Source organism: Cotesia glomerata, linkage group LG1, assembly GCF_020080835.1.
Source record: "Cotesia glomerata isolate CgM1 linkage group LG1, MPM_Cglom_v2.3, whole genome shotgun sequence".
Taxonomy (NCBI): Eukaryota; Metazoa; Arthropoda; class Insecta; order Hymenoptera; family Braconidae; genus Cotesia; species Cotesia glomerata.
Window position 1 is genome coordinate 11,106,983 of NC_058158.1, and position 21,674 is coordinate 11,128,656.

At 26.7% G+C, this 21,674-nt stretch overlaps 1 protein-coding gene and 2 long non-coding RNA genes across 4 annotated transcripts; 1 reads left to right on the top strand and 2 right to left on the bottom strand.

The window, feature by feature from the left end:
- Positions 1-3,061: 3,061 nt before the first annotated feature.
- Positions 3,062-12,699, bottom strand: LOC123259903. 2 transcript variants are annotated; one of them, XR_006508342.1, is made up of 8 exons: positions 12,164-12,699; positions 9,912-10,090; positions 8,570-8,706; positions 8,377-8,413; positions 4,694-4,913; positions 4,199-4,525; positions 3,919-4,012; positions 3,062-3,850 (listed from the first exon to the last, which is right to left on the bottom strand). It is a non-coding gene; the product is annotated as an uncharacterized LOC123259903 (long non-coding RNA). The 2 variants fall into 2 exon arrangements; XR_006508341.1 differs by having other exon boundaries at positions 3,919-4,525.
- A 3,892-nt stretch (positions 12,700-16,591) lies between these two features.
- LOC123264560 lies at positions 16,592-18,691 on the bottom strand. The gene is made up of 3 exons (XR_006509371.1): positions 18,237-18,691; positions 17,428-17,552; positions 16,592-17,368 (listed from the first exon to the last, which is right to left on the bottom strand). It is a non-coding gene; the product is annotated as an uncharacterized LOC123264560 (long non-coding RNA).
- A 474-nt stretch (positions 18,692-19,165) lies between these two features.
- On the top strand, positions 19,166-21,016 carry LOC123269763. Its single transcript, XM_044735602.1, has 3 exons — positions 19,166-19,207; positions 19,535-19,635; positions 19,705-21,016. The coding sequence occupies exons 2-3, from the start codon at positions 19,577-19,579 to the stop codon at positions 20,354-20,356; spliced, it is 711 nt and encodes a 236-aa protein (XP_044591537.1). The 5' UTR covers positions 19,166-19,207; positions 19,535-19,576; the 3' UTR covers positions 20,357-21,016.
- Positions 21,017-21,674: the final 658 nt, after the last annotated feature.

Sequence of the window (21,674 nt, forward strand, 5' to 3'; positions counted from 1 at the left end):
AATCTTAAAACGGATTTTATGCATAAATAAATGAAAATTTTCCAAAAAAGCGCTTCGCTCTTCGATGGATAATTTAATTATCTATAGAAAAGTGAAACGTTTTTTTTCAAAATTTTATCTTATTCATGAGCAAAACTCGTTTGAAAATCAACTATCAACCGCTCTTAAACATCATTTCTTAGTATTTAAAAAATATTTCTTAGTTTTAAGAAATATTTCTTAAATACTAAGAAATAATGTTTAAGAAATGATTTCTTAAATACAAAGAAATCATTTTAAAAACTAAGAAATCCTTCTATCAGTGCCGGACAAAATATCTTAAATAATTACATTTTTTAATTTATTTATTTATTTATTTATTTGGAAAAGACCCAACAGCCAAAAGGCCAATAACAAGGTCATATAAGTTTACATTTAATACATAATATATAAATTTTTTACATCATTATAAATACAAGTTTAGTTACAAAATATTTTGCGCACTAAGGTACAATAACTTTTGATTTTATTAAAATATATTTTTTAAAATTATTTTTTAAGAAGGGTTTACATTTTTCCTCTCTCTCGCCCTCTATTGGACAAACGAAAGTATCTCTGTCATACTTGTACAACAAATGGAATCTTAAAAGGGATTTTATGCATAAATAAATGAAAATTTTCCAAAAAAGCGCTCCGCTCTTCAATAGATAATTTAATTATCTATCGAAGAGCCAAGCGTTTTTTTTTCGAAATTTTATCACATACATGAGAAAAACACGTTTGAAAATCAACTATAAACCGCTCTTAATAAAAAAATTACAAGCTTGTTACCATTTTGTGCCCTTTTATCATGGATTTTGTGTGATATTTAGTCTCAGGGTTATTTTGTCCGGGGATATTTTATCAAGGATATTTTGTCCGGAGATATTTTTTTTTGGGATATTTTGTCGAAGAATCAAGACTCCTGATACCGTTTAATTTAAAAGGACCTAGGGTTTTATTTCTTCAAGGACTAAATTTAGTTTGTATTCCAGTGATTGATGTGATCAAACTGGAGTTTGATTTGTTGGGAAGAAGAAGAAGCTTCTGAGATTTGAGCGATAAGAAAAACGGAATGACGCAATACAAACGATGAAAAGTTAATGGTATTCACCGGGTAAATTAAAAGCGACTAACATTCGGTAAGATAACTTTCATTTGATTCGGTCAACGCTCCCAAAATTTCTTACCAAGTCACAAATTCCATAAGTCATAAGTAAAAGTAATGCGTCGTTGGTCGTTTTATGTATTATTTAAGTCTTTTTGGGTTTTATTTATTCATTATCATTGTCGTGGGTTATACAATCCATGGGAATAATTATAATAACAATAACCTGCTGGAAAATTATTAATTTCAGAGGCTGTGATATAATGGTCGACGTTATCTCCTGGCAGTGGAAGACTTACTGGAAGTTGTCACGAGACATGTTTGGCGTTAATCACTCATGAACTCTACACAAACACTTTTTTGTAAGATAAGTATATCGTTGATAGTAAGCTCGGGCTTTTATTGCCTTTGCAGCTATTACAGTCTCTCAAGTTGACAACTCTGATCAACATAATTTTATTAATTTATTTTTTTTATATTGTAAATTTTATTTGAGAGCTTTTCTGACAGATTGTGACGCTCTAGAACTTTTAAACTCTGTCGACCATGTTTTACTTGAGTCTAAATACGAATCTTTATTTAATCGGTACAAATCAAACCTACATAGTCAAGACTTAACTGCTGCAAGAAATTCAAGGTCGCTTATATTTTCACTACAGCTTCCTGATCCTTACACACCGGCCAGTCATCTCCTGATGAAGTTACCTCTCAACAGCAAGCGTCTGGTAACGCAACTGAGGCTATCGAACAAATTTAATTGCTACCTGATTGCAAACAACTCTATGACAAGATTCTCTCCGTCCATGACCTGTCAACTGTGTAATTCAAAGGCGTCTGATACCACTGAGCATCTCCTGACTGATTGTCCGTACTTCACAAGTTTCAGAGCGCAGTACTTGCAAAACTCAATACTCAGCAATGAACAAATCTCATCCTTGCTCTCCTCGAACGACACAAGAACTCTGCACTCTATTATAAATTACATCACCAAGTCTCTTCAACTCAGAGCCTGGGCCCTACACCTTTAGAATGATCCTACTTTTGTTCCCGCGGATGGATTGTAATAAAAATGAACCGAAATGTGATGAAATGAAACGAATCGAAATTTATTTTTATAAAACTAACGAATTATTAACTTTTCTGATGTACTTATTTGTTAAACTTATTAATTATCTATGTTTCCCCTAATTTATATTTTATATTTGTTACCCCCTTGCTAAAACAAATTTTGTAATTGTTTAATGCAATAAAATAATAATAATAATAATAATAAAATAATATATTGTAAATTTTATATAAATATTTAAAAATTATTTATAGTATTTCTTCTTTTGATTTTTTAATCAATTATTAAAATGCTCAGAAATTTTTTTTTTTCTTAAATATTCGTTAATTTTACTTAAATTTTATTTTATTAAAAACATTTGACATAAATTTTAGTTTTTAATATTTTAATTAAATAAACAAAAAATATTAAAGAAGAAATTTTGAGCAAATAAATCTTTAATTTAAATTTTATACAAAAAATAATTAATACTATTTCTTCTTTAAATTTTTTTCTTAAAAATATTTGTTAAATTTACTAAAATTTTATTTTGTTAAAAACATTTGACTGAAATTTTAGTTTTTAATATTTTATTTAAATAAATAAAAAATATTAAAGAAGAAATTTTCAACAATAAATAAATGTTAATTTAAATTTTATATAAAAAATAATGAATACTATTTCTTCTTTAAGTTTTTTTTTTAATATTCGTAAAATTTGCTCCAAACATTAAGCAAAACTTGGTAATTCAATCCCACTTAAAACTTACATAACTATTATTTAATTTTATCTAAAATAAATCCAAAATAATCAAAGTCATATTTCATAATTAAAGAAGAAACTTTTAACAACTAATAAAACTTTAATTTAAATTAATAAAATTATTTCTTCTCTCATTAATTATTAAAATCTCCGGCGAAAAATACAAAAATATTTCTCGTGCAAGCGTTAAAGTCTCTAAGCGTTCGTAAGCTAACCAACCGCAAGCTCCAAAACAAAATTCCATAAATAACTTATTGATTAAAAAACCCTTGCAAATAAATTTTATCAAGTGTTATTACGCAAATGTAATGTGGGTACTTAATGCGGGCGATATTACTTAACGTAAATAAGTGTTAACGATAAAACATTAAACTTGTCAGTGTTTAAAATCTTAAAAAAATAATAACAATATTAACAATGAATAAAAGATAAAGTGAATAAAATCCCGGAGTGTTATTTTTATGACAATCCAAATAAAAGTTAAAATAGCGACCGTTAACAGAATAATATATATAAATACATATATATAAATACAATGAAGATATATAGATATTGGTAGGAGGCTTTTACATAATAATTCTGAACCAGCAAATACTTTGAGAGAGTAGTGATGGTAAAGTATCCCTCCCTCGATTGGCCGTGAAGCTACCAACGGGTAACCGGAACGGAACGGAGCGCCGAGTGGTTACTGACCTCTCGAAGCACTCTTACGCTTGCACTACTTAGCTTAGCTGAGACTTATTTTTACCTAATTTGCAGTTTGCCTTTACCTTCACCTTGCTCATAACTTTATGAGTTTTGTTTAGCCGCCTTTATCTTTATAATCATAAAACATTTTAATTAAATAATATTTCTTGTATTATTTCTTCAGCAATAAGAACAAGAGTTCTTCTTCAGCTCCATTAGAATTATTTTCCCTGAGAAAAACAAAATAAATAAACAATTAAAAAATTAAATATTATCTGAAGAAATAAAAAAATGATACCTTAATTATCTTGAATGATAATTCGCGTGAAATTAGTTGAGCAGCCTTATATTTATTTTTTCTTCTTCATTTCTTCACTTTCCGCGACGCGCTCCTTATTTTACAACAACAACAACAACGACAACAGCAATATTAAAATAATATTAATTTAAATAAAAGAAGAAATAGAAAAAATAATTTTTAGAACAATTAATTAATAAAAAAAAATAAATTTATGAAAGAAGAAAAAAATTATGCCAATAAAGTAAGACAAGACGTCGCGGAAAAAGATGGCGCTCACCGGGAGTTCGTTAACCCTTGAAAATACTCTTACATCGCGGTTGCGTGCCCACCAGGTCGGTGCACTAGTTTACTTTACGCTCACTCTTGAGTCTTGACTCGCCAGAAATCCTCACTACTGAGTAGACTTCACTCGTCACTCGTTTTTTTCCAGCTCTTTCGTTCTCTTTTGCTCACTGATTAATTTTCCTTTAGCTCTCCACACCATCTCCTGGACTGGCTAGGTGTTTACCGTCCACATGTGTACATATTAATCTAGCCTCGATCATTTCCTTCTAACTAATTCTGTCTTCCACTGGCGTCTGATTTAACGGAAGCTCTCCCTTTGCTAGAGAGAAGAAAGAAGAGCGAGACTTCTTATTCTCGTTGGAGAAGAGAGACATCGGCCAGTCATTAGAAAACTACTTCACCTACATCGATCGCTCATAACCAGCTCTCCACACAACAATTACTTTATCGTATTTTATGGTACATTTTAATGCTATTTGGTACTTACGTATATCGTGTAAATATTATGCCAGCATTTCCGCCGCTTCCGTTTCTTCCATTTCCTGCATTTTATCTAGTTTTTACACTTAAAACTTTGGTTTGGTGAATTTACTCTCTGGTGAAGACAACAGTTATGATTTTATCAATATTCTGCCACTTGGTTTGCCAATTTACAGTTATTGATGGAATAAAAATTTCTAGAAGATGAGTAGTGGAATTTTTATTACCTGGATAGAATAAATATTCATTTAAATTAGTTAAAAAAATTATTTTGAATCTGGCAGAAAAATTATTCAAGTTTGTTTGACTAAATCAACATACACTTCATACATTTAATATATAAATTATATCTAAAAAATTGCATTTATATTTCTTCTCTGTGGAATTTATATTCTTCTTTTTTTTCCATAATTTATTTATTTAAAAAATTCTAAAAATTATCGCAATTTTTGTATCATAAAATAAATGAAAAAAAAAATTTTATGGCCAAATGTCAATTTATGATGATAAGTATTTAAGCTGCATTCAAAAATGTTCTATCTCTAGATAGATAATTAAAAAATGACCTTGTATCTTGTGAACTATTGGCATTTTTAAAGATATAAGCTCATTCTGATGTTATACTCATCGAGACCTTTCATTTGAGTACCCACATCAATTGTTCATATATTTATATATATATATATATATATATATATATATATATATATATATATATATATATATATATATATGTATATATGAAAAATATATGAAATATTGATGTGGGTACTCAAATGAAAGCTCTTGATGAGAGTAACATCAGGATGAGCTTATATCTTTAAAAACGTCAATAGTTAAGAAAATACAGTGCAATTTAACATAATTAAGAAACGACCTTGTACTTTTTTAAATATTGACATTTATAAAGATATAAGCTCATCCTGATGTTACACTCATCGAGACCTTTTATTTGAGTACCCACATCAATTTTTTATATATTTATATTTATTATATATATATGTATATATGAAAAATATATCAAAAATACATGTGGGTACTCAAATGAAAGCTCTTGATGAGTATAACATCGGAATGAGCTTATATCTTTAAAAACGTCAATATTTAAGAAAGTACATTGCAATTTAACAAAAGTCATTATTTAATCAGTTTTAAATCAACAAACTTTTATTTTTTTATATTTCTTCCCTGTTATTTCCACCTCTTAATCAAATAATATTTTTTATCTTAAAAAAACTAATTAATTTCCTTTTCATGAAAGAAAATCTAAATCTTTTTATTTTCTATCTCTGATATCAAGAAGATATATATCAATTCCCCCGAGAACTTTTCCAAAAAAGATAAAAAAATCCAGATTTTTTATGAGATATTTTTGAAACTGGTTTCTTACAAGTGACGACACTCCACGAAGACGTGAAGATAAAAACCTTGGTACAGGTAAAAAAAAAAAAAGGATCTTCAATCTCCCTTTTGTCAGAAGTCATAGCCCTGGTAAAAATATATTAAATCGACATAAATAAGTATAAATTGTACTGTTATTTCTTGAGAAGAACTTGGGAAACAGAACGCAAAGTCTGTTGGCAAGTAAAGCAGAGATAGAGATGTTGACAAAAAATTTACAATACATATATGTGTATAAATATAAATATATCTGGAAAAAATGGAGTTTACTATACGCACAAAGTCATAATGCCTCTCTCTTTTCACCGCGTCCGCTATATGCTATATGTTATATGTTGTATGGTATATGTTGTATTCTTGACTCCGTAGCTCGGTCACTCGAAACGAACGTTATAAGTGAAGTGGCACACGATGCGTAAGAGTATTTTCAGGGGGTCGTCGACCGTTCTGTTTCTTCGCGTGGTGTGCCGATCTCAGACTTACATTAACTCGTCGTATCGGTCGTCGGCGTGCCAAGGAACTTCCATCGGCAAATCGCGAAACCGCAAGACAGTCACGTGCCACCGAAAGCCCAAGGCAACGCGGCCGCACTTTAAGCTCTTTTTCTTATTCTTCTTCCTGAGAGCCAAGGATCGTCAACCATCGCCAGAAATGAGAATAATGATTGAGTTTTACCGGTCACGCCAATCAAATAGCTCTCAGGTCACCAGACAGATTGGCTTCTTTTCCTAACTTTACTTTTTTTTTATTTTAACTTCTCTTTCATTGCTAATGATCATTTTTTAAACTAAATCTTGTGACTTACTTGGAAATTTTTATTTATATCTAATTATTTTATTATTTTTTTTTTTTTATCAATTCATATGCAAAAAAAAATTATTTTGTTTAAAAAAATCAATTTTAAAAAGTTTATTTTATAAAAATACTATTTAAAATTTAATTCTTTCATTCTAAATTAATTTTAAAACAATTATAAATTTTTTATAAAAAAAAAATGAATTTTTTTTTTATAAATTAATTTTTTCACACATTTATTGTATTTAATAGAATAAAAATATTTTACTTTAAAAAATTAAATTAAAAAAAATTCTAAAAGATTATTAATTGTTAAAAATTCTAAAATTCTTATTAATGAAAAATTAATGATAAAAATTTTTTATTAAAAATTATTTTGTTTAAAAATATAATGATTTTTAATAAAAATAAATTTTTGGAATTTTATTTTATAAAAATGCTATTTAAAATTTTAATTCTTTCATTGTAAATTAATTTTTTTACACATTTATTGTATAATAGAACAATAAAAATATTTTACTCTAAAAAATTAAAAGAAGAATATTCTAAAAGATTATTAATTTTTAATATTAATTATTAAAAATTTTCAAATTCTTATTAAAGAAAAATTAACAATAAAAATTTTTTATTAATTAATAATAAAAAATATAAAAAAAGTCAAATTTTTATAGTAAAATACAATTAAAAGAAAAAAATTTAATCAAAAATAGTATTTAAAAAAAATAAAAATACTAAAATACAATTAAAAGAAGAAAATAAAATTCCCAAATAATTCAATAAACTTTTTTAACAATTATTAAAAATTAATAAAATTCGGTAATAATTACCAATCGATACAATAACAGTACCCGTAATTAATATAAAGTGACAAATCGGTTTAGTTTGAAAAGGAAATTCTCGTGACACATTCGTTTTTATTGCTTGTGCGTACGGTTACGAATCTCAGGTGAGTATCTGATACTCATACGCGGTAAATACGGAAAGTCGGCAACACAAGTACTGCTCCGTATAGGAGGCATTGACCCTCGTTCTCTTACACATAAACACTCATGCATTACATCTTATACTACGATGAATGACTGTATTATACGAGCTATGATGTACAAGTGATATGAGTTTAATGTTTTTTTTTTTTTCACTTGTATATTAATTCATACCGTAACTTGTCATTCTTACAACTAAAATCGAAATGTATTCGTAAACAAATTAATATCTAGCGGTATTGTACCAGATCCCGTTAAATGTGGGCTGTGGTATTCTTACGTAATGTTAGTCCTAAGTCATACTTTTAACTCCAATTCCGAATAACGGAATAACGATATCAAGAGTTAATCAAAAGTCAAAGCGTTTTTTTTTTTTTTTTTTGGAAATTAGGCAATAAAAATAAGAGCCCAACTGCTGGCTCTTATTTTTATTTCTATTACCATTGTTATTATCTAAAAGTTCAATGAATGGTATATAGAAATAAAAAATAAAAATGAAGTGAAGATTTACCAGTTCTGTTCTGCCAGCCAAGTCATTGACACCGAATCTAAAATGAAAAAAAATGTTAGAGAGTCGGCGAAATTAATGTGTAAGGTGTAGTGAGTGTGGATGCATCTACGAGCTATAAGTAAGAAGTAAAGGCAATAATAGCAATAGCAATATGTCTGAAGTATTGAATAGAAGTATAAGTAAGGCTACTTACTGTATATAATACAACAAATACAGAAAGCAGGGGCTGTATACACTCACTGCAACTTGATGTGGACTTAGTTGGGAACGTGAAAGACCTAGTTCGAAGGTAGAACGTTTGCAACGGCACTAGGTCACGCACTGCAGTTCCTGGAAATATAGACACGCATTTATTTATTTATTTATTTATTTATATTATGTATATTTGTATATATTAACATTAACAATTCATTCTTCTAGATTTATCAATGACACAACAGTTTATTCATTTAATTTTGCCACTTTGGGTAATTATTAATCGTGTTTAAGTGTTCTTGTTATTTATTTGGATTTTTTTAAATTAAAATAGAAATTATTGAAATGTTTGACACGAGAAAAATCATTATTTATTTTGTTGAAGCGTTAAATATATCTTCAAGAAATCTAGAATGGCCTGAATTTAATAAAATTCAATTTATTGCAAAATTTTATGGTTTTTTTTTTATTATTTTGGAAAAAAATTTTATTTGTAAAAATTTAGTCTATAAAATAATAATAATAATAATAATAATAATTACTATTTTTTTTATTTCTTCTTTAAAAATTCTTTTTTTTTAAATAAAATTTCAATTCTAATATTATTGTTATTTTTTTTCATTTCTTCTTTAAAAATTCTTTTTTTTTTTTTTTTTAATAAAATTTCGACTCTATTATTATTATTATTATTATTATTATTATTATTATTATTTGATTGAAGTTTGTAATGTTAATTATAAATTTAGTTAATTATTCTGAAATGAGAAGACAAGTGTTAATTGATGAAATTCTAAAACAAACCAAACTTAGTAATTAAAATTCGATAAAAGTTTTTATGTCTTATTAAAAATTAAAACCAAACAAATTTATCCTGATTATTGCTAAATAAATTTTTATGTGAATTTTTTAACAACAATCACCGAGAATTTTTGTTTTTATGTTTGAACTAAATAAAACTTTAAAACAACCGAACATAAAGTCACTTAAAAATTCTTTAAGAACAAATAAACTAGCGAATTTATTAGCTTTAATTTTTTTGACGATAGTAATGACTACTATTATTTACCGGATTTCCATGAAACTTTAATTACTTGTTTAGAGAGCAGACTAGAAGGTGTCTTACATCGAATCTTGTAAAATGCGAAATTCCCGACGAATGCAGAGACGTAAAAATATAACAAGGTCACTAACCTCGATAGTTATAAATAAATTGTTGATAAAAACCAAGAAGAAATAAGATAAATAAAATAATACTTGATAAAAAAAAACATCTCTAAAAATTAAAAATCATGTAATACTTAAATGTAAATTGTAAAATAAAAAATAACATAACAATGTACCATAAATTATCTTCTTTACAACCAGCTCTCAGGTGTCAATGTCTTTCTTCTGACTACGAACGCGAAACTCATTCTAATAAAAAAAGTTAGCCAAAGATTGTTAGTCAAGAGTGTAATATTCTCAAAACTCAAGGACAGCAAGCTAAGGGCTGCCGAGATCCACGAAATCTTCAGGCAAGCTGTAACAAAAAATTTAAGTGAAAGGTAAAAAAACACGTATCAGAATATTGATGCAATAAAAGATTTAGCTGAGTTGTTTGGCAAGAAGAATAACAATTAAGGACTGGAAAAAAATTCAAGGCTTAGTGGCTTATCGAATCAAATGAAAACTGAAGAAGATATCCAAAAACTCCCGAAGAATTACTCAATACTCTATTGAAAACTTTCGATTGTAATTTTATAATCTATTTAAATTTTAGTTAGATGTTTAATTAAATTATTTATGTTATATAATAAATTTATTCATGATGATTCACGATTAGATAAATGAGTTACGGTTAGAGAGATGGAAAGATAGATTAATATGGGATTGACTAAATTTAAATAGATAATGTGACATTGATAGGATATTAAGTTGTGAACAATAATAACGGTTTAGACTTTCCATTTACTTTGTTTACTTGTGCGATACTTGATACTTGTTACTTGTAACTTGTATTGTATCCTTGTGATTAGGCCACCGGTCAACTCAACAGACGTAATACTAAAGTCATGTCAACATGCCGGTTCAGTATCAATAAGAGTTCACCGGTTAACGGTAATACTACGTCATTTATTTGTCCCAATTGCGTTTAGAAAAGTTTCCTACTTGTCATCACTGATGAAAGTGGATACAATTATTTATATTTACTAATATTGTTGATTAAAAATTAAATTCATTTTTAATCAGGAAGAAAACTTTAGAAATAATTTCTTCAAGAAGCTAACTTTTATAAATTATTTATTATTACACTAAAAAAAAAAAAAAAAAAATTAACTTGAATCAAGAGAATAATTTTGAAGAGTTTAATATTCTTCAATCAAGTAAAATTTACTTAAACCAAAAAAAAATTTCTTAGTTTAAAAATTTTTATACTCAAATCAAAAAGTTGAACTTGTTTAAAATTCTTTTTTTGATTTGAGTTATAATCGGTGAAGAAAAATAAAAGAAGAAAATTCCAAAAGATTATTAATTTTTTTATATTAATTATTAAAAGTTTAAAAGTTATTATTAAAGAAAAATTGTTGATTAAAAATAAAATTAATTTTTAATCTGAAAGAAAACTTTTGCAATGCTTTTTAAGAAGCTAACTTTTATAAATTATTTATTGTTATAATAAAAAAAAAATTAACTTAAATCAAGAGAATAATTTTGTAGAGTTTAATTGTCTTGAATCAAGACGAAAAATTCTTCAATTAAGTAAAATTTACTTAAATCAAGAAAAACTTCTTGGTTTAAAAATTTTTATACTCAAATCAAAAAGTTGAACTTCTTTAAAATTATTTTCTTGATTCGAATTAATTTTTTTTTTCTGTGTAGAAAAATAAAAGAAGAAAATTCCAAAAGATTATTAATTTTTATGACACTGAAATTAGCAGACGTCTAAAAATTTTTGATTTTTTTTTATTAATTAAATTACAACTAAAAAGATTTTTCTAAAAAATTTCACTTATAGTTTTTTTAAGTTTGTTACATGTGAAATTTTATTTTTAATTTTTTCAATAAAAAAATTTCTAAAAATTTTGAAATGTCGGCTAACTTCATTTTCATTAATTTTTTATATTAATTATTAAAAATTTAAAAGTTATTATTAAAGAAAAATTTTTTCATCATAAAAAATATAAGAAAATTCAATTTTCAAATAATTCAATCAATTTTTTTAATAATTATTAAAAATTGAGCGGGGAAAAATAAAAAAATTATTAACTATTTATTTTTAGAATAAAAAACTAGAGTAGTAAATTATTAAAAATATAATTAGCAAAAAAAAGTAATCTAGAAATCTAAATTTGCGAGACAGACACGCAATAGCAGTTAATAAGAGAGACAATTAAGAAAATAGATGGGTTTATTTAAATAATGATACTGAATATTGATATATTAATGATATAGATAGAAATATGAAGAGTAATAATAAAAAGTGAGCCTTTGAGTAAAATTTAGCATGAGTTGTAGATGTAGAAACCAGGTACGCAAGAAGCCGTATAGAAAATAGCGGAGAAAGAGGAAGCGAGCAGTGAACCCGGGGATCCAGAACAACAAAACTGTTTACCGTGATACTTTCGTTCAATCACGTTCGCGAATACTGACGATGAAACTATATAAAATCAAATAAACAGCGTTATTATTTTATTTTACAGTTTCGCATAATCCTTATCATTATCGCCATCGTTTAGATAAGTTTCAGGCATTGATCTCTCATTTCCATGGATCATCTTTAGAAGAAGCTATTATTATTTAATTCTGCAACAGAGAATGATAAATTTTCGATAAATTGCAATTTTTGATTAATTTTTTCTGCGATAGATAATAAGTGTGCTACTTTGCCGTGACAGATGAAGAAATCAAAAAGATACCTACTGACGTATATCCAGACTCGTCATCGCGTGATTTACGTCTTCGTGTTACGAAGATGACGGTGATATGTATACGTTATATAGCACATATACACAACTATATATTTATATATATGCGCTACGCAAGTAAGGTTCATCGTTCCGCGAGTTCAACTTTCTCATTCATAATAAAAGCCTCCGACTCTTATGGGTTAAGGCTACGCTGTCATTGAACTACATTCCCATGTGCTATCACCACCCTGAACACAAAAAATTTAATTACAGTGTAAGTAATAAGTCTCAACACACAACTAATTGTCATTTCTTCTTTGTATTTATTTTCACGCCTTTCAGAACACAGATTAATTATGTTTTAATTCTTTTAAGGACATCGGACTTCTTTAATCTTTTATTTTGAAGTCTATTATTCTCACTAAAATCTTTGGTATTTTTTATTTCTTCTTTGGTAATATACGGGCCGAGGAACGAAGATTGAAGATCATTTTCGGGGAAGAAATATTAATCTATATTATTAAAAAAATAAGCAAAATTTTGTGGTCAATTGTCAATTTATAATGATAAGTATTTAGACTGCATTAGAAAATGCTCTATCTCTAGATACATAATTAAGAAATGACGTATCTTGTAAACTATTGATATTTTTAAATATATAAGCTCATCCTGATGTTACAATCATCAAGACCTTTCATTTGAGTACCCACGTCAATTTTTCATATATTTCATATATTTTATATATTTATATGTATTATATATGGACTCTGTTATGCAATAGTGTGTTAAGTACATAGGATTTCTATAGCACTTAACACATTAATGCATAACAGTGTCCATATATGTATATATGAAAAATATATCAAAATGCATGTGGGTACTCAAATGAAAGCTCTTGATGAGTGTAACATCGGGATGAGCTTATATCTTTAAAAATGTAAATAGTTAAAAAAGTACAGTACAATTTAACATAATTAAGAAACGACCTTGTATCTTGTGAACTATTGACATTTTTAAAGATATAAGCTCATCCGGATGTTATACTCATCAATACCTTTCATTTGAGTACCCACATCAATTTTTCATATAGTTCATATATTTATGTATATTATATATATATATGTATATATATATATATATATATATATATATATATATATATATATATATATATGTATATGTGAAAATATATCAAAAATATATCTTTAAAATATATATTATATATACGTATATATGAAAAATATATCAAAAATACATGTGGGTACTCATATGAAAGCTCTTGATGAGTGTAACATCGAGATGAGCTTATATCTTTAAAAATGTCAATAGTTAAAAAAGTACAGTGCAATTTAACAAAAGTCATTATTTAATAAAGCAAAATTTTATTTATTAATAGTTCACAAGTCAAGGCCGTTTAAATCTGAGAAAAATGATTATTTTACTTCCAATAATTCATCCTTTGATTGACATAAGTGACACAAGTACAAGTATAAATAATAAATATAATTCTTTAGATAATTTACGACGATAATATAAATAAATGAATAATTTAATCCATCTGCACTTGAAAGTGTTAATGCAATATAGCGGAAGTATATAAAACCTTCACCATGGACTACTTCCACTCTGTGGTAACTGACCTTCGTTTCGTGGTGAGAATGCACTGCTGTCAAGAACTATTACCAGCCAGCCATGCAACTTTGTTTCCTATAACAAATACAATACCCGCATAATACCGTATTTTTTTCTTAATGAACTTTTTTTCTTATTATCCACGCTGTAATTATCTAATAAACACATTAAAAATATTTTTGATTTACTATCACTGTTTAAACTTGCACCTAACATTTAAATAAATTCTTCTTTAATACTTTTAGCATTTTCATAAACAAAATAAAATAATAAATATCGAATTACTAGCATGTTAATTACTTACAACTATTTTATAGTCATCATAAATATTTTTTTTTAAGATTTCTTCCTGGAAATTACTATCATAAACCCCTGGTCTAAAATATACTAGCTTGCAAAAAAAAAAAAAATTAACATACTACCTTTCTTCTCCTAAACTTGCTTATAAAAAATCCGAAGCTCTTGAAACTAAACGAGAATCTTTAAAGTATAAATTATCAGACTCTTAATTCTCATTCTCTTAAATAAAAAAGCGTAAGAAATAATTCGATTCGTTGCTATTTTATGTATTAGAACCTTGATAAAGTTTATTGAAATAATTAATTACCCGATATATTAGAATGTAGGATCACGATAACGATTATCCTCCGGTCCCTCGACCTTTACCAGGTGAATAAATTCGACCTTCGATCTCGGCAAGACAAACCGGGAACGGGAAGTTAGTCAATAGTCAAAGAGCCTTCTTATCCTCTTCTCTTCTCTTCTTGCTAAGCTTGTTCGTCTTAGCAGCTCGATGGCATCGACCTCGGTTGCAAACGTCCTCGGGCCACGTCTCGTCTATGAAAAAAAAAGCACGAGTGCGTGTACCTGTATAGTCTTCTTAGTCTTGGTCTTCTACATTCTGTATTCTATAACACAGCCCAAGTATTAGCCAAGTGTAGGTTTAGTATCGAGGATTAGACTTTGCCCGATAGAGGACTGAGGACCAATACAATTGTAGAAAGAAAGATTTCTTGACTGGAGAACAAAATTCTTGGCTCAAGTAAATTTTCGGTCGCCCGAAGGAAGACCAAAGTTGTCTTGGCCGAAGTAAAAATTTTTCTTGAAATTCTATTTTTGGTGGAAGTAATTTTTTCTTAATTCAAATTATCATAAATACTTGATACCAGAAATTTTTATATTTGATCAAGATTTTTAGATACTTTAGGGAAGCAGTGCCACCTACTTCAGCTGAGAACAAAATTTTCTCATCTTGAGAAAATTTTTCTCTTGAATATTTGATACCCATTTTAGATTATTTTAGCGCGCAATTATACATATTGAATGAAAAAAAATGATGAAATATTATTTGATCTTCCCATTTGACATGTTAGTCAATAGAAATATTAATGAAAATTTACTATCAAGATATTTAATTTTTTGGAGCAAGAGAAAAATTTTCTCAAGACAAGAAAATTTACTTCTGTCAAGAACTTAATTTTTTGGAGCAAGAGAGAAATTTTCTCAAAACAAGAAAATTTTCTTGACTTAAATAAATTGTCTTGGATCAAGAAACATATTTATTGAAGCAAGAGAATTGATTTGTTGGAATAAGTGAAATTTCTTGTGTAAAAAAAAAATTTTTTTTTCGCCCAAGTAAATAATTATGAAGAAAAATATTTTCTTGGCTCAAGTGAACCTTTCTTTCTGTGAAGGACTGAGGACGAAGCTCTCAAGGCAAATATAATGGTATCAGGCGTCTTGTCTCCGACAAAATATCTAAAAATTTTTGATTTTTTTTTATTAATTAAATTACAACTAAAAAGATATTTCTAAAAAATTGCACTTATAGTTTTTTAAATTTTTTACATGTGAAATTTTTCAATTAAAATTTTTTCAATAAAAAATTTTGAAATGTCGGCTAACTTCATTTTCATTAATTTTTTATATTAAATATTAAAAGTTTAAGAGCTATTATTAAAGAAAAATTTTTTCATCATAAAAAATATAACAAAAAGAAGAAAATTCAATTTTCAAATAATTCCATCAACTTTTTTAATAATTATTAAAAATTGAGAGGCAAAAATAAAAAATCTATTAACTATTTATTCTTAATAATTATTTTTGGAGTAAAAAACTTTAGTAAATTATTAAAAATATAATCTCCGGACAAAATATCCCTGAGACTAAATATCACTCAAATTCTGTGATAAAAGGGCACAATACGGTAACAAGCTTATGCGTTGGTCTACTGTCGAATAAACACACACAAAAACCATGATAAAAAGGTACAACAATATTTTAAGTTTTTGTAAAGTCGTGCTACGAATATTTGTTGAAATGCTATTAATAAGTGTTAAAATAAAATTGATAATTGTTTTCAAATTTATTGTTTTATTAAAAATCAATCATTAAATCATGAAAATTTAATATTAAAATCATTTAATATTTAATATTGAATCATTAAATTACTCATTTAATCTTAAAAAATTTAATTTAATTATTTAAGATATTTTGTCCGGGGATATTTTGTCGAAGGATCAAGAATCATGGAACCAAATATAATATCAGAGCAGACCTGGACATGCTGGCTGGGTTGTGTAAGTGGCTAGGATGTAAAATGAATCAGTTTTGTGAAAGGTGTGTGTACATCAGCTTCAACGACACCTGTAGACCTGCCTGTGAGTTTGTATGAGTTAAGTTTGTTGTAAGATATAGGATGGACTTGGACTTCTCCATCCTTGATGGAGGTTTGCCTGATGGAGGTTACTCGAGGTTATTGTCCTACATTTCCTTCTATCCAGGCATTGGATATTAACTTGTATCTTCGTTGGATTCGTTGCATTCTCTTTCCTCTTATATCCACTGTAAGTCTTTACTTCTGGGTGCCCGACACTAATATAATGTAAGAGTCAAGTTAAGTCTCCTACTTCTCCCCCTGCTGCGTTCATTCGTGTCCAACAAGAATGCTGTAGTTACTGTTTACTGTTTAGCTGTCCCCTCTCATCACCAGTTTTCTTTCCTTAATTCTTATTCTCAGTCCGAGATTCTACTAAATGTAAACAGGATAATTCATCACCGCTGCTTCGGGTTTTTATTTTTACTCTAATCAGGTGTTTTATCGCTTCACCTTCTCTTCTTGGCCTTATCTTCCCTTTTGCTTTTTTCTTTCGTTTGCTTTTTGATAAACTTAACAATAAAACAAGTTAAATAATATTCTATTATATTAATATTTTTTTTCTTCATTTTTTATTTCAGGGTCAAGTGCAATCTCTCTTACACCTTTTACTTGGTATTTTCTATGAAAACAAAAAATATTTATTTAGTTTAATTTCATTCTCTTGTAAAAGTAACTTACTTGTAATTGATACTTGCAAATAGAAATGATATACAATACATATATAGACTATCTTGAAAGTACATTCAACTTGCGTTGAATGACCTCGGACAATAATGTCCCGTGGATTTGGCAGACGTTGCTATCTAAGGCAATAATTTATTTTTTTGACACCTTAACAATTTTTTAAAATACTAAAATTAAATTGTAATGTTAATTTATGGGATTAAAGTTAGCAGTCACTACACGGAAAGAATAAGATGACACTGGATATCATCTCAAACTATACTCAGTGATATCTGTGGTGAAAAAAAAATTTCAGACAGTAGTTAGAATAATCCAGATTATACTAGCTACTACCTGAATTTTTTTTTTAATTAGTATAATCTGGGATGATATCCAGTGTCATCTTGTTTTTTCCGGGTAGAGAATTTTTTAATTTTTTTTTAACAAAAAAATTTGTTCCAAAAAATTATTTTAAAAAAATTGCATTTTTAATTTTTTAAAATTCCTACATGTAAATTTTTTTTTTATATTGTTTTTTGCCACAATTTATTTGTTAAAAATAATTCTAAAAATTATTAAATATTTGCTAAATTTAATGACCTTAAAGTTAGCAGTCACGACCATATTTTTTTTGTTTTTTGTTAACAATTGAGTTTGTTCCGAAAAACAATTTTTAAAAAATTGCATTTTTAATTTTTTTTTCAATTCTACATCTTAATTTTTTTTGCCATAATTTATTTGTAGCACAAATTCTTAAAATTATCAAATATCTGCTAAATTAATTTTCATCTAAATTTATCATCATTGTTAATTTTTATAGTTACCGTTATGTTTTATACCTCTGAATTTTAATTGCGCTTGATCGGGTTTCGGGCTGTCTCAAGGTCAAGTTCATTTTATGCTTCGGCTAATCCTTAAATTTTTTTCTTTTTATGGGACTATGCTAGAAATTTTTAGTTAATCAACTAAAAAAAAATAGACAGGTGAAAAAAAATAATTGGGGGGTGAAATAACAAGTTGTTTGTTTCTTCCAGGTAAGACAGTTCGTTGATATTGATATTATCCTGTATAGTAAGCACAATAAGATACGACAAGTAAATAGTTACATAAGAAAGGTAAAGGATCTCTTCTGCTCTCCTTGGGCGATCCACATCCGCGATTATGCCACTTTCCATTGACCTCGCTTTATCTTTCTTGAAAGCCACGCGCATGCGCGCTTATATCAATCTCAACCGCGCTCTTGCTCTTACATATTTATTTATCCGCCATTTTTTTTGCAATATCTATTAAACAAAAATTTTTAAAATTACTTTTATGATTTTTTATATTATATTTATTGAATAAAATTAATTAATTAAATTTTTTAAGTTATTTATTATAATTACATATATTTATTTCTTCTTTCATCAAATGTCATGAGTATTTATATTATTTATTTATTAATTTTAATATTAATATTAAACATCCTTAATTTGTGAATGACTGAATAAATTCAAAGTTTAGTTCTATTTTTCGCCGCTAGGAGTCTCTAGTTCTTCCTAAACACGCTAAATGCAACATTTGTTGTTGTTCTTCTGTTTTAACTGTAATTAATCTTTTGTATTTTGTCAATGAAAATTATAAATTATATTTTAAAAAGTTTTACTAATTATTCTTTATTATTCAAGTATTGTGTGTGTTTTATTTTAAATAATTTTTATAAAAACAGAAACTGACATTTAATTATTAGTAAACAAAAAATTTTACCTGTGTTTTAATATTATTATTAATTATTCTTCAGTAAAAATAAACTCAGGTATTTATAACTAAAAAATAATTTATTTATTTATTTATGACAATAAAGTTAGCCGACATCTAAAAATTTTTAGAATTTTTTTTATTGAAAAAATTATTTAAAAAAAATTAATTGAAAAAATTTCACATGTAGAAAGTTTTAAAAATTATACGTGCAATTTTGTAAAAATAATTTTTTTTAAATAATTTTTTCAATAAAAAAATCTAAAATTGTTGATAACGTCGGCTAATTTTAATATCATAATTTATTTCTGAATTTGGAATTATTTTAATTTTTTAATTGACAATAAAAAACATAAATTCTTTTTTTTTTTTAATTTTGTTTTAGCTGGGTGACATTTTGCACGACTATAAAAGATTTTAAACAACAATGCCGGGTAAAAGAAGAACCAAAAAGCCTCTCTCTATAAGACTCAGATGCAAGCAAATGTAATAAAATTTATTATATCTTATAAATAATATTTACTATAATTTATTAATAAATAAATATTTTTACAGGCGACTAGCAAGAAAAAAAAAATTAGAGTTTTTAAAACTTGCTGATAGTATTTTCGAAAATAAAAATGAAAGTTCAAGTACTCCTGCTCAAAGTAAGTCTTCAAAATCAAATCTTGAAGTTCCAAGTTGTGAAGTTGATGAAAATGAAGAAGAAATTGTTTATGAAGAAATAGAGGGTTATTTTCCCGAAGAAAGACTGGAAGAAACATCCAATATCGATAACAGCGAAGACTTTATAAAATTAAATAAGTCAAATGATTTAAATAATTGCACTGAAGAAGAACCGGAAGAAAGATTGATTATTAAAGTAGATCCTGCAGAATACTTGTTAGAATTAAATCAGTCAAATGGTTTAGATAATTGCACTGAAGAAAACTTGAATATTAAAATTGAACCGACAGAAGACTTGTCAGAATTAAATCAGTTAAATAATTTAGTTTATTGCACCGAAGAAAAAGAACAAAGTTTTGACAATAATTCAAGCAAAATTCACGCATTAAATCTTCCAAAATTAAATAAGTTTACTTCCAACTACGAGGTAAAGTACAAAGCTGTTGTTATTTTATCTCATGATTTAGATTATTATTCGGAGGAAGAAGAAGAAATACCAGCATTTAATTCTGATGAAATAGACAAAAAATTTAAAACATAATGACAAATTTAAACTCAGTATTATTATTAATATTTATTTTTCCGGCGTTTACTTTTTTTTTTCGTGTTACTACACTTTGCGTCATCGAGAAGCAACGGTATTTCAAACTCGGGTTCAGACAACAATACAATAGACAGTAAAGTTACCAAAAATACTTCTCATAACTTTTCCTCTCCTTTTAACTTTACTTTCACTGTAAGATTTTTGGGGTTTGATTATTTTACATCATACTTGTGGTGTCACGGATGGTGTACACCGATGAACTTAAGCAACTCGATTACGTTTAAGGATTACAAGTGGAAAAGTAAAAAAGCCATGACGTTGTTTGATTTATTTTAAATAATTTACTTTAAGCACCGGCTACTTTTTTAGTGGGTAAAAAATCTTCTTCGAGTAGAGGTTACTCCAGGACACTGTTCTAAAAAGAAACTGGTCTTTTGTTTTTATGTTTATTGATCTATTAGATGCATAAGATTAAGATATACATAATAAATAGTTATATTTATGAGATAATTCAGTCAATAAAATTTATTAGATATTATATTGTTGGATATATTATATGTTTGTACAATTAATTATTAACATTTATAAAGTTTCTTTGGAAGACAAAAACAATGGTCAGTAATATTTGTTAAATTGTAATAAAATCTGAGAAACTTATTTATATTTCTATTTTTAAAATTCAATTATTTTAGTTTACTATGCCGTAGATAATTATAAAAATTTTTGTCTTAATTCTGTCAATTAAATGCATTAACTTTTAAAAAATATTTACAAATCCATCAAATCATTTTTATAAAAAAGTTTTTAACTGTTACAATGAGTATTATCCAGATTATAATGAGTATAATCCATAAATAACGCAGTATAATCTGGATTATAATGAGTATAATCCAGATATCACTCAGTATAATATGGATTTTTTTAGCTATCTGAAATTTTTTTTCACCACAGATATCATTGAGTATAATCTGGGATGATATTCAGTGTCATCTTGTTTTTTCCGTGTACTATCGATGTTTGATTTTTATTTTTAATTTAAAATTTGAAATTATTTTATCAAAAGTATGAAATAAAAAAAAATCATGCAATTTTATAAACTACGGCACTTAAAAAAAAAAAATTAGTTGGTAACTTTTACTAAAATCTCGTCAATACTAAATTGTACTAAATTGTACATCACAATGTAATTTTATCTATAAATTGATATAATTATTCACCGTCAAATTTTCATTATAAAAAATCAGCTTTTAATTTTATAACAGGATTTTCAATAATATTTTTACTTTGAATTAAGCGTAATTCTTTTTTCCGAGAT

Excerpts from the sequence above, each read along its gene's own strand:
- LOC123269763 (XM_044735602.1), top strand. The coding sequence starts at position 19,577 with ATGCCGGGTAAAAGAAGAACCAAAAAGCCTCTCTCTATAAGACTCAGA. Across the intron at positions 19,636-19,704 it reads AGACTCAGATGCAAGCAAAT|GCGACTAGCAAGAAAAAAAA; the intron begins GTAATAAAATTT and ends ATATTTTTACAG.